This window comes from Aphelocoma coerulescens, chromosome 3 (genome assembly GCF_041296385.1).
Source record: "Aphelocoma coerulescens isolate FSJ_1873_10779 chromosome 3, UR_Acoe_1.0, whole genome shotgun sequence".
NCBI lineage: Eukaryota > Metazoa > Chordata > Aves > Passeriformes > Corvidae > Aphelocoma > Aphelocoma coerulescens.
Genome location: NC_091016.1, coordinates 70,221,215 through 70,235,533, shown reverse-complemented (window position 1 = coordinate 70,235,533; position 14,319 = coordinate 70,221,215). Strand labels below are relative to the sequence as shown.

The following is a 14,319-nucleotide window of genomic DNA, read 5'->3' as shown; positions in this document are numbered from 1 at the left end:
CTGTAATCCCCTCCTTTTAGTAATTTGAAATTTTGGTGTGTATCTTTTGGGAAGCTTATGTCCGGTTACTGTAGTTTTTGAAAAATTCTTTCATCCTAAATGCATTATAGTTTAGCCTGGTTGAACTGGCTGGAGCTATAATAGGGTTAACCTGGAGTTAACCACAAGGATGGGAGAAGCATAGCACTTGAAAACTGATGTAAGAAAACATATTTAGGACTTGGAAGAAATAAAAACAAGGGGGGAAAAATATCTACAATACGATGTTTTTGTTCATCATAGGTTCTGAAAATGAAGCTGTGTTTTTTGGGGGGGGTTTGGGGATTTTTTGTTTGGTGCATCAGAACTAGAAAAATCACACATAGTAAATATTCAAGGTGGAGTTTTAAACTTGTCACAGAGATGATGCATGAAGTTTCCCCATCCTGCTAGCTTAGTTAAAATACTTTTTATTAGAAACAAGACAGGTTTTCATTATGGAGCCCTGTCTTCCATGTTTTTGCATACAAAATTCTCTTTAGCCTCCTGGGAGATACATTAAGAAGAGCATACAGCATAAAGGAGGTGATCCATACAGCTTAGTCATCTTTTGGCTGTTACTACACTTTAATTTAGTTTTGGCAGCTCTAGCATTTCCAGCTGCAGAACTAGTTAACATGTAAACATAATGTTTAATAAGGTCATAAAGCATAATGTTTCATAAGGTCATTAATTGCATTTCATTGTCATACACTTTAAAAGTGAAAAAACATCATTACTTTCTTGTAGCTGAACTGAGGGAAAGAAATGTGTCTGAGTTACTAGTAAATCTTGGATGTGTATTAGGGTCTTCTTTATTGCAACTCTCTACTGCCAGATTCAGTACAGATTTGGGGCTGGAGAAACAAATTTCAGGAAATATGTTATAAAAAATCACAAGACTGTGAGAAGAGGCCAGTGTGCAATTTCAGTAGCATGGCTGAAGAAGAAAAAAAAGTCATGCTTTCTGGAATGCAAACTGCTGCAGTTTGCCCTGGCTGGTGCATAAGAAACACTAAACTGGCTGCGCTGCCTCTCCCTGCCACAGCATTCCAGTGAGCAAACTGGACACCTCAGAGTGGAGTCCCTGGCTCTCTGTGCCACCCAGGTAGGTGTAATGGAGTAAAGCACAGTGCCCTGTTTTCAATGACAAATTAAAATAGTACCTCTACGAGGATGGACGTGAATTCCCTGTGTCCACAAGACTGTTCAATTTAACCCTGAGACAAGATAGATTAGAACCATTACTGCAGAAAATTTTGAAAAAAAAAAAAAGTTATTTTCCCATTGTACCAGTGAGAATTTAAGTTGATAACAGCTTCATAATTCAGAGGCAAATGTCCAAACAGCCCAAAGATTCATAAAGGAAACTTAATGCAAACAGGCAGCGGTGCTTAAAATGCAGGTATTAGATCTTTATCTGTGTTTTTGCCCCAAACTGAAGGGTAATGAGATGGAGCTTTCTTAATGCTCTCCAATAGGTCTTAAAGTGCTTCATAAAGACAAACATTCTGAACTTGAACAGTATGCCTTTTTACGTGTAATAAAACATGTCCATGCTCCACAGCTCGACCCGTGGAGATCAGTTAACATTGTGCCCAGAATGCAGATGTGCAAGAAGAAAACGCAATGACAGATTTCTGTTCTCCACTCTGCTTTTGCACCAAAGTGGTGATATTATTAGTACTGTGAATAACATAGAACATATGTTGTTAGTATTATGAACATAATGCCTTCTGGATGTCTTGATTCTCCCACAACAGAAAGTGAGAGTTCGGTGTCAGACTAATAGAAAGTTATTTTCTTAGAATCCTTATAAAACCACCCTTTCAGAGTCTCAGCTGGAAGTGCAGGATGGCTAACAGGCACTCTATAAAGATCTGGCAGACAGAAGTAATCACTAGCTTAAAATTTCTCTGTCTGCACTACAGGAAGTACATTAGTTAAAGTAATGAAGACCCATAAGCCACTCAACTAATATATACTCCAAAAATCCAGCCTAGGCCATGATAGAGATGGGAGTGTTTTCCTCCTACATTATGACATTCCCCTGATTTGTGGCCAATTACCTGAGTTATAAAATGGCTGTTAATCATGAAAATGTTTTATATTACCACCAAAGACTGCTGAAACAGTCCTTACAAAGCAAAGCTTCTGACAAAAGCTATTAGAATGGAGATTTAGTAATTTTTCTCTCTATGGGGCTAGGAGTTAGAAAGAATAACCCTGGTGGGAGAAGCAAACTCTGTGTGTAGTGCTGTGGCTAAGAAGGAATTTTGAAATTTGGGCTACCAGTGAGTAAATGCTTCTGCCTGCTAGCTTCATTTTCTCTATGCCTTCAGGGACTTTTCAGTTTGCCAGGAGCAATTTTTCTTCCTTAAAATTTTGAGTTTACAGTTTTAAAAATATACTTAGCCCTGTGCCTATTTCAGACTGTATACAGACTTTGTCAAAACTGATCAATGAAAAGTGAAAATAAGATGCATAAACTCCTCTTCAGCTGGAGACTGCTGTCAGGTGGCTACTGAAATTCTGCTCATGCAATTTCTTTTGCTTAAGAATTGACAACTTGAGGGGGACGTGCCTTGTCTGACAACACGTGAGTATTTTTAGCTGAAATATTTTTCAGCTGATAGGCAACATATCCAGCTGATAGATCCCTTGTCTGTGTATTTTCCTCTGTGTTGTCTTTCTGCTGACCTGGCATATTGCATTCACCAGATTATTGCAGTCAGTGCTAAAAGTACTCTTTTTAAAAAGTTAAACTTAATTAGCTGCATTTCTCTAGTTACATCTCTGTCTCCTGTTTGTTCCTAATGCCAGTTTCTAAGTCTTGCTTGGTTTAGGGAAAAAAATTCAGCTTGTGACCCATGTTCCTCTTTATAAGATGAGACTGTGGGGAACTATTTGGAAGAAGTAATACAAAGATAACAGAAAGGGATGTGTGTAACTGTCAGTTCATTTCTGCAGTTTCCAATCAATAAAAACAGATGCATTTGTTGGTCCTTGGTAGATTTCCAGCCTGAGTCTTATTTTGGGATGCATGCATTTGGTAGCGTAGCCTTAATGATGTTTTCTTGCACAGTTTCATGTGGAAAAACTGCATTTATCCATACTGTCAGAAGGTACCTGTTTCCACTGTGTTCCTCTATATATGTGTTCCACCATGATGGTGGCACATTATCAGCAATTAACCAGTGTCACCTCTGTATGTGATCTGCAGAGACTTGTAAAACCGTGTGTCTCTTGTAAGAGTAAATCACTCCGTATAAACAGTAAGCAACTAAATCCTTGAGTTCGTCTTAGGATGAAATATATGCACACAGGGTTGTTTGGTTTTTTTCATTTGACTCACTTCAGTTTATTCACTGTGGGGAATAAGGGATGGTGCTCTGTTTCATATAAACAGAAATTGAAAATCTTTGTTCATGTTAACCAAGCCAGCAAACCTAAAGGCCAACGCATGTAAAGTCCTGCAGGTTCCTGCTTACTCTTTAGAGCTTAGTTTCAGCAATGCATGACTATTTTTCCTGATTTGAACAACAGTCATTTATTGGCATCTTGTGTCATCTCTGTGCAGAGCTAATCAAGTGGAAACAGGATTGAGATAAATTTCTCATGATACTCCTCAACCTACGCTTTAATGAGAGTTGACAGTGCCTGGCATCTTTCAGTGCAAACCTACTAACCTCTTCCAAGTCAGACAGGCTCTGTAGTTTGGAAAATCTTAGACTGTAGCTGCCTGTATTTTGACTAACTTAGTGCTTAACTGGAAGATCTTGGGCCTTCAAATCCATGACCCAGATTTTTTCATAAATGCTAATAATTAAAGGATATGGAAAAGCTGACATGAAGTCAGTTCAATTTGTGATTCATGCAACAAATTAGTCCAGTGTTTAATGCAGAGGCCATCTGGATTACAAGATAAGAAGTTAATTAAAAAATAAAACTTAATATCTCCATGAAAAATGAACAATTTCTTTGAAAAGCTGACACAGGATATAGTATCTCCTCACTTCTCATTGTGTAAGAGCCTCCCTAGGTGCTTATTTATGGGTTTATTATTGTAACTAACAAAACCGCTCACACAGTAAAAATGTATTTGAATTAAAAGAAAACCTATTAAACAGGTAGAATCTCAATATTCAATTTCAAGACTTGTAGGGAAACTTCCCTTGTTAAATTCCATAAAAACCAGTTTGCTGCTATGGTTACAAAGCTGAAAAAAGAAGTCTGGAAACATGATTCTTCGGAAATATAACTAGGGGATAATTAGCATATTGGATATGGCAGAGTAGAGAGGCGAAAAAGAGATAATTTGAAAGTATGCTGCCAAGTTAGAACACCACCACCACGAGTCAAAATTCTCAGAAATGTTGACACACTTTATAAACACAAACATCCCACTAGAGACACCAAGAAATTATCAGGCAGACCATAATTTCAGAATTAAATGGTGGAAATTAAAGCAGTTTTGTCAGTATTATTGCTTAACAAGAAAAGAACTCTGATAAAATCTCAGGGTATACAAGACCAGAATCTCATGAGTTCATCCTGGTTTAACAATATCACATTACCATTAGCCTCATTCAGCAGTGGGGACAAAAGCTGTCATTTAGAAATAAAGCTATTTTTAAGGGTAAGAGTGATCATATAATACATGCAATTTTTCCAAACTTTATTCTAGTGATAACTTTGCCTCTCACAGTTCATGCAAATGTCCTGTTCTTCTGAAGAACATTTTGCAGGAGTGAAGGCTTATCTCCAGGCATTCCTGCAGTCCTGTGTATTGCTCTAATTTTAATAAAGTGAATAGATTTCTTCCCCAATGACATTTCAAAAGGTCTAACAACAAAAGTATAGTTCTCATTTAAATTCCACGTGCTATTTCAGCCTTGCTATAGCCTTGGAAAATTTAATTAATAATTTCTTGTGGGCAATATAAATTTTGTTTGATTTTTCTCTTTACAAATTGCTTCTTGCACATCTAATTTTAAGAAACCTTACTTTTTTAGAATTTGTGAAATGTGAATCACATAGGTGTTTATATTCAATAACCTGTCACATACTTTAAGGTCACAGTCATAGCTTGTATCCTGAACTCCTTTTCTACAAATTATTCTTCTCTTCCTGCTATCAAGCTCAGTCATGTTGAATTAGTTTCCCAGTAGGATATGCCTTTAAGGTAAGAAATTACCAGCTGTCTGTTCCAAAGAGCTTCATATTGATACAAAGAAATAACGAAAAATGCCCACTACAATAGTAGTTTAAGCACTAACTACATTTTTTTGTGTCAAACTTTACTTCTGAATTTTGGGGTAATGTCTGTTACAATAGCCATAAAGCTTAGCTGGAATCTCAGTTTTGAGATTGCTGCATTGCACTGCTGGATATGGTTCAAAAGACCCTGTGTAATTTTTATGCAAAGTAAATGTTGAAAAATATGAACTTACCTGTTGATGAGGACATCAGTTTCAACTGTAATGTACCAAATATGACACACCTGTGCCTTTGATTTGTACTTGTCCTTTGATTTGAACAATGAATGTTTTTACTAGATGGGGGTTTCCCCAAAGCATTTGGAATGTTTGTGTTATAATAACCTGTTGTTAGTGTATTCATCTCATATTGATGATTAGTGAGCTTGTGTTTTCCTTGGATGTTACGTCAGCATCTTTGAGAAAATCCAAGAGAACTAGGCTCTGGCCACTCTAATTGCAATAGCAAGCTGGCCTAATTGGTCTTGTCTCTTTCACACCAAGTTCAACTCATTCAGCTCAGGCAACCACCTTAAGAAGAAAGACAGTAGCTTAATCTAGGAATCAAAACAATGACTAACATCACAGTTGTTGAATCTATCAGTGGGTAATTGTGTGAATTTGCCTAAATCATAACATCGTAACAAGAAGTTCTTTCCTCTGCACACCATTGAAAAACCCATGATAAATATACAACAGTACAAGGAACTCATGTGTTTAGATGCTGTGGAAGTAGGGAACTTAAGGAAACCGGAGAAGATGATCAGCAAACCCCACAACGAATTCTGCTGGACTTCCTTATTTACACTATTTGATATCTTAATGAAAAATGGATTGCTTGTTATGATGCACTTTAAATTATGTGCAAAGAAAGGATAGTGAAAACAAAAAGTTAAAGCCTTTGTATCATACATGCTTTTTACAGAGAAGGGTGATAATCTGAACAGCACACGGAACAGCCTGAAAGATGCTGATGAGAAGAATTCCATTCTCCTGAGAGCTTTGAATGAAACCTTAGGAAAGCTGTCAGCCATTCCTAATGGTAAGTCGGAAAAGTGTTGCAACATTTTTCTCAGTCCAGCTCTTTTATTTCTTTTTCCATGACTTTTGTCTCATCAATCTTTGGCTGTGTCCACACTGGGTCCACTTTGACCATTGGGTGTTATAAGACAAAGATGAGTAATGTGAGAGAGAAAACTGAACTGAAAACAGTTACATGGTATCAGTTAGAATTTTGGGATGGTAAAAGGTACCATGCTTCTGCAGTTTGCAGAAGGTTTTTGAAAAGAAAACTTTTAATATCAGGAATTATGATGCACTCTGATACAAATAGTCTTTTGTTTATATGTGAAAAGTCTTTTTTGAAGCTGCTGTTTAATGAAACACTGTAATTTTCCAGTGTAAATTAACCCAGGAAGAATAAGACTTACTGACTTTACAGAAAAAGCGGGGTGCAATTTGCTGGGTTTTGTCTTACCTTTCTACCCCACTCTTAACATTTCCAGCCGCTGTTTGGTGTTGTACATCTTTTTTAGCCTGCAAATTACTTAGAATTGGAACAGGTTTTCCTCAATGGACAGAAGTGCTGTGCTCTTGTGACCCGCCCCTTAAGGTGAGGGTGACTGAGGTTCTTGTTGATAGATCCCTTGGGGCAGATTAGAGTGAAATGACACTGAATGACCAGTGCTGATACATAGATAGATAGATAGATAGATAGATAGATAGATAGATAGATAGATAGATGTATATGTACATGTATATATACATATATATATATGGCAGGTTAATTTTAGAACAATTTGATTGCAATGGAAAGGGGATATGTAGCCATTTGGGTTATTAACTATAGAAATATAACTATATAAAAGTATAAAAATATCACTTAAGAAAATGTGCCGGTTTTTAAGAAGTTTTGCTCAGTTTAAAGGCATGGAAAGGCACAAAATTAATTTCTAGGCATAGGGCAGTGACATGGGCTACACATCATAAAGTCAGCCCAAGACAGAAAAAAGAAAGGAGGAGAGGTTAGCAGAGAGGAAAGATACCACCACATGTGGATCCTTCAGCAAGACTTGGTTTTTGCAATTTAAATATCTCTTGGTCGAAGGGATGGTCACAGTCCTGATCCATCCAGGGTGGGGGAAACCCCACACAACATAAAGTTCAGTGGGTTAAGGTACCTCTCCTGGAGGGGAGTTTTACACTGCATGATGCAACACTGTGGATCATGTGTTGTCCTCTGGTGGAAGGCCCCAGAAATGAGTCTGGGGGTTTTGGTGGTCTATAACCCCTGCTAAGACATGACAGCTGTTTCTCCTGCCAGTGTAGTTGGGCCAGTTATGCCTTCTCAGAAGGGATGAACACCTTCAGGCCTGTGTGTGAATGTCTCCATACATCCCCCGGGGCAGGCAAGTTATACACTGAGCTAATTGTGTAAGGGGGAATATTGGCATGGTAAAAAGTATTATCCCAGCTCCACAGGATTTGCTTCTTATCAGCCTTTTTCCTTATCTGGTTCAAAACCCATCCCGTTACTAAACAAAGGTCACTTTGTTTGGGTCATCCTGCAGTGATGATGGGTGAGACACCTGGGCTGTTCTTGGCAAATCAGAGGTTTCACCACCACACGCTCAAAAACTCTGCTCCTCCCCTTAGTTTGGGGACCTCAGCGTAACAACCTGCTGCTTTTGCCAATGGACCATTGCTTGAGTCATTAACCTTTAACATTTCAGTGTCTCACAAATGTGCATTTGTCATTCTGTATAGTTATTTTTTTTTTAAATGTAATACTCATTAAAATCCCAAAGTCCCAGAATGTTAGCTACATTGCATTGTGACAGCAAGGGACGGAGTTTCATTATAATGGGTAGTGAAAAATAAAATTAATGCTTTAAAAAATAAAGTGTTTTAAATCAGTGTATTTGCTATGAATTTTTCTCCAAGGAGCACCTTATAAACTGAAGTTAGGATTTAAGAAAAGTCTATGAAGAATATCTGTATTCTGTCTGATTTCTGGTAGTCTGGAATGTTCAGACTGCAAGTAAATGCTTAGGATGAAAAACAATTTACTATTCATCTTATACATTTTGGTGGCTTTAAGATTCCATCTAACTGAAAAGTTTTGGTTTAGATTTGATAATCCTTGAAATCGGGCATTCACAAAATAAATTGTTTAATATTTCATGCTCATCAGATACCATTTCTTGGGTTTTGGTCAAGATACTGACATGGGTATTTGTCTTCTTGTGCACAGATAGATGTCTCAGTCAACCAAAATGGACCTCTAAGGCCTGTTAACCTTAGGACACAGAATACTAAAAATGGAACAAGTAAAAGTAATATGAAATATGCAATCATTAGCAATGTAATAAACTCTTGGCAGATTAGAGTTACAGGGTGCTTGCTCTTGCCACAAGGACACTCATAAAAACAAGCAGATGAGTATTAAGTATGAAATTCAGAGGAAATACATAGCATGGATAAGAAAATGCAGTAAATTAGTTGTCCAACAGGAAAATAATCAAATGAAGAAGGGAGAGAAAATTATATACAAGATATATGACCATATATATCTTGTTCAAGGATTCAAGAAAGCAGAAAGCAGCTTAAACTAATAATTCTTGTGTCCCTGCTATAATAATAGTCAGATAAAAGCAGAAAGATTCAGAATGAGATAGACAGATCATGTGTGGGACAAGGACCCACATGTGCAGGGATGGCATAATTTAAAGTGTGGCTGAAAATAATTTGTAGGACTAATAGAGGGAAGTAACACAGTAACTCCAACTTTCACTCAGCCAGAAAGGTCCATGACCTCTTACAATGACCCAAGAGAAACTACTTAGATACGCAAAAAGGAAGTGAAAAAAGGAAATCAGGGCTCTCTTTTCTTTCTTTTGTCAGGACTGGCAATGATAATGGTTTATTAAAGAGTCAGTCATATTTCTGAGGTGCTGTTGTATTTTGGGGTTTTTTCAGAGCCAAAACTTCAGAAATAAAGGTGGAATTTTTTTGGAGCACAGATATAATGTATCTTTACTCAAAAAGTTACTTCTATACTCTGGGCAATCATTTCATTATCATTTTCTACCTACAGATACAGCTATAAAGGTACAGGCAGCCAAAGACAAAGCAAGACAAGCTAACGATACTGCAAATGATGTCCTGGCCCAGATTAAAGACCTCAATCGGAATCTCCTGGGCTTGAGAAAAAACTACAGTAAACTTACAGACGATGTGGCCAAAACAAATGCAGTTGTGAAGGATCCTATCAAGAACAGTAAGATCTTTTTCAGGTTGTTTGGTGGTGGTTTTTTTCAGTTTGTGGTTTTCATTTCATATCTCAAAATGAAACAGGGACACTCCAGAATTTCACTTACGTAGCATTACTACAGTATGCTGGGATAAAAGGACTCTCTGTCATTTCTCTTTTCTGGGCTTCTTATGTGTGAAAAGGGACCAGAGGTCCCTTCGAACCCTAAAAATTCTGTGATTCTGTGAAAATAATTTTAAATCTTAAAGATTAGTGCTAGTAGTTGGAAGAAAAGCTAATGTCGGCAGGAAGAACAGGTAATGAATAGATTTGTTCCTCAGACTATTTAAAGTATTTAAGAGGTGAATAATCAAAGATTCTGACTGGCAATTCACTGCCTGATTCAAGAAAAATACCCCACACTAAATCTTCAGTCAATCAGATAATCAGTCCTGGGAGAAATGCATGACTTCTTTCATATACATTACTATTTTTGGTTCAGCACTGAAGATACTTAAAAAAAGATTCTGGGAATGGGGTTTTGTCTGCTTTTTTTTTCTTTTTTGAGATAAATTCTATTATCAAATGTGACAATTACTTCATCATTTTCACTTTGGTTAGAATGGATAAAAATGATTTCTAGATTACAATACATTTTATGGTAGATTGCTAGACCATCCATATCGTATAGGAGCATGCAGCCACAGAACTAAAGTGTCTTTAGAAAATGACCAAAGAACTAATTTCTCAGCTCTTCTGGGCTCCCCAGGTTGTTATCAGCTTGATGAAGCTGGGCACCTAAAAACATACAGTTCAGGAGGCTGTCATTCTCATTCTATGGACAAATATCCTCTTCCAGTTGTTGATGTACTGGTGAAAGAAGTTAATCCCAATGGCTGTTGGTCACTGCCTGCCTATTGCAAGTTCCCCATCCCTCATCAGATGGGATACATGTGTGAGCCCCAGTACAATTCCCATTGGGTGGACTGATCCATACAAGTTTAGACAATATGAAAAGTAGTTATTGATTGAAATAGTGTGGTTAGATTATAGCAGGTTGTAGAACCAGGAGATCTGTAAGGTGTCTTGCAGGGCAGTGGGTAACAACTGAGAAGCAGTCTTAAAGCAGTCATTTCTTGGCACTGCTGAATCTAGACTAGGCCATCTGTTGCAGCCCAGGTATTCTGAGCCTGTGGGTAAATTAGCATTTTAGTTGAGATTAGGAGTGATAATTTAAAATTTAATCTCTTGATTGTCCCCAGTCACCATTATTTTGTTTGCGTTGAAGGATGGTCTTAGCACTTGCAAACTGTTTCATGTTAGATAAAGCTGAACTGTAAGACGCTCTCCAGAAGTACACTTCTATCATTCTCCAAACATTAATGGATACTCAGATTACAGAATGAGATTAAAGTAATGTAGGGTGAACCATTCCAGGTGTATAAAGTAAGTATGCTGGCACTCATGACTACATGCAAAAGTAGATTCAGCCTCTCTTCTATATCAAAATTCAGGCCCTGAATTCTCATTTTGATAGATATGCAATATTTAAAAGGTAAAAATTTATCTATAGACTCATCCTGTCCCTTACTTTACTTCACATTTCTGTTTAGGTCTTCAAAACATTCTCTTATGTTATCTTCTGTTTTTTTCTCTTTTCTTTGTCTCCATATCTTGCCTGCAGAAATCTGTACGTATGTTTTTCTTACTTACAGCTTTTAGTGTGTGTTTTCCAGTAAACAATGATTCACTGCTTACCACCAAAGCTTCTGCATGGTCCTCTATGTTTCACATTCATAGAAATAGCTAAGTAGTTACTTTTTGAAAACTTTGAGATAAAGTGGCTTGGTAGCTAGTTTAACTTACATGAAACCTTAAGAAGCATCTTGAAGGTTTTGGTATGAGTGTTTGGGTCAAAAAACTAGATATGCAGTTTTTCATGCTTTATCTAAGCATTATTTTTATTGTTATTATTGTTACTATTATTTTCAGGTAATATACATCTTTCTGGTAAATGTATGTTTGTCCCTTTCATCCACAAAAACCCACACCCTCATGCCAGCCAAGTGTTGCAATCCTTAGATCTGCTGATGAATTGTCAAAGAGAGGGTATTAATCACTAGTTGTATGTTGAGAGGCAAAAAAGGAATTTGAGGCTTAAAGAAAAAGAGAGGCAAAACTATCCTGGTAAAATTATTTAGTTTGCCTGAAAAGACGACAATCTTTTACAGTTTACTGCCACTGTTTTTAAATCTGCTTTCAGTACACATACAGAATTTTAAGCTTGTGACCAGAATAAAACCTTTTTGTATTTGTGCCTATTATAGTTAGTTCAAGAATTAATTTCAAGTTAATTTTAACCCAGTAATTTCAGAAATTACTTATGGAAACTAACCAGTTTCATTAATCTAGCCTTTTTCTTCAGAATTTGTGGGTTTTTTAAAAGAAGAAAACAAATATTCCATTCATGAATGTATTTTGCTTCAGGAAATGTTTTCCATAACTGTCATCCTGACCTGAAGCATAGCTACATCTTCAAAATCCTGCTTTAACACCAGTGTTTGCTACTATTGCTACTTCAGCTTGATTCTAAACATGCTGAAATTGCCTTATTGTGTTCAGGTAGCTTCCTGGTCTGTGTGTACCTCATAGTAGCATATACAATTGCCTGAGCATTGTGTATGCAGAATTTCCTTGGATTTTATTATTGCAATGTATAATTAGTCTCTGACACTATTCTCTAAAGCTCTGCCTTGTTCTTTCTTACAAAGTCGCTGATGCAGATTCCAGTATTAAAAACCTAGAAAAGGAAGCAGATCGTCTGTTAGATAAAATCAAGCCAATCAAAGAACTTCAGGATAACTTAGGGAAAAACATTTCTCAGATAAAAGAGCTGATAAACCAAGCTCGGAAGCAAGCCAATTCGGTAAGTCCTATTTTTCAAAAAAAATTACCTTTTGGGTATTGATGGGGTTTTATTTTCTACTTTTATTTCTAATCTACAGTGTGAATCCTTCCTAAATCTGAACATGTGTAAAGGGAGCAAATAATGGAGTAAAATTTCTCAGATAAAAAGAGAATATTCTGATGACTTTTACTCTGTGTCTTGTTTCTTCATTTAAAACATGCACTTGTTAAATGAATAACATCTGAAGGACTGGATCTCAAAGGGTTATTTTTAAGAAGTGTTAGAGGTGATAGTACAGCAGAAGAGTCACAATATCACTGGTTTTCTTGTGAAAACGAAAGTGTATTTTTCTGCTTCAGCACTGATATTAAACCCCTGGTTTCATTTCATAGAACTTATTCAAGAATGATACCATCTCAGACTCACTGAAATAGCTGAGTATTTCTGCTTTTCCCATATTTTTGATTTTTCTCTGTCCAGTAGCAGAACTTGAATTAAGAATATATTTCTAGTCCATTTAGTGAGTTTGGAATCCATCTCCCTCATTCAGCAATACTGTCAACTCTAGGATCATCTGGTTAATTCAGCTTGTGATCTAAACAGCAAAGGAAAATGAATCGTGTAGATGGTACTTGAGAAATCTTCCTCAAAAATGGTTGGAAAAGAGTTTTTAAAAAAAGTCAACATAATAATAGGATAATGGGAAAGAAGAGTATTCCACATATGTGATGAAATTTGCACAGAACAGAAGGACAGGCTACAGTAATGATATGTTTTGTTACATTCTTCTTCTGTCTAAAGGCTTCGAAGTACTTAACTGCTCAGCATTTCTGAGACAAAGAAATTATGAGTTTGGTCCTATAATGGATCTCCTTTTTAGTAGAGTTTGCCCTAAACATAAGGTGATACCATTATGTACATTTCCTCTAATGCATAAATATGTCTAACTGGGATTGAAACACCATTGTATTGTCATTATGTCTGTGCTGGCATTATGAAAGCAAACAGTAAAGTGTTTTTATCTGTACTCAGAGCCTGAGGAAACCAGGACATATATCCAAATGCATGTGTTACTCAGCTGTGGAAATAAAACTTAGTTATGAATACCAACTCCAGTTGGGACTATGTAAAAGCAGTGATATAAATAACTGTTGGTTTAAAAATGATTGTGAAAAGATGTCTTAAATTGGCATAATCAAAGATATTTCAAGGAAAAAGTAGCTAATTCTGACTACCAAACAGCAATATGCTGTAATTCTTTCAGGAGTGCTGCTTATTTTTCTAGCTGCATATTCTACTTATAGACTATCTGTACTGCTTGAATTCCACTGTTACTTGCATTAGACCAGTATATCTTCTAGCTGTTTTTAATCTACACTGTTCGTCCTTTAAATGTGAATGCCGGAAAGAGATTTTATTTCCTTTTACTGAACAATCCCAGAAAGAAAATTCCACTTCTACTTTCTTCACATATCCGAGGAACTCCATGGTACATGAAACAAAAAAATGTGAAGGAAAAAAAGTATAATAGTCTTAGAATTATTTGGAAGCATCTATGGTTAATTCTGGAATAATAAGCAGTGAACTGAATTCTTTCTGTTATGCTTTTTTTGAAGATCAAAGTGTCCGTGTCCTCTGGAGGCAATTGTATTCGCACATACAGACCGGAAATAAAGAAAGGAACATACAACACTGTCATTGTCAATGTGAAGACTGTAGTTGCTGACAATCTGCTTTTTTACCTTGGAAGTGCCAAGTTTGTGAGTCTGTCTCCTGCCTTTCATGTCAGAGTTGCTCAATCAAATCAGACTACTGACAAATAAAGAAGATGAGAAAGGATTTTTTTTCACCCAAAGGCTTCAAAGCAGTAGTAGAGGGTCTAA

At 36.6% G+C, this 14,319-nt stretch overlaps 1 protein-coding gene across 5 annotated transcripts in view; it reads left to right on the top strand.

The window, feature by feature from the left end:
• Nucleotides 1-14,319, top strand: part of LAMA2 (laminin subunit alpha 2) — a 343,741-nt gene that overhangs the window by 288,000 nt on the left and 41,422 nt on the right. For all 5 annotated transcript variants that reach the window (XM_069010799.1, XM_069010798.1, XM_069010800.1 and 2 more), the window contains 4 exons: nt 6,202-6,318; nt 9,373-9,555; nt 12,300-12,454; nt 14,053-14,196. In XM_069010799.1, the coding sequence (XP_068866900.1) occupies nt 6,202-6,318; nt 9,373-9,555; nt 12,300-12,454; nt 14,053-14,196 (599 nt within the window). The remainder of the gene's footprint in view (nt 1-6,201; nt 6,319-9,372; nt 9,556-12,299; nt 12,455-14,052; nt 14,197-14,319) is intronic.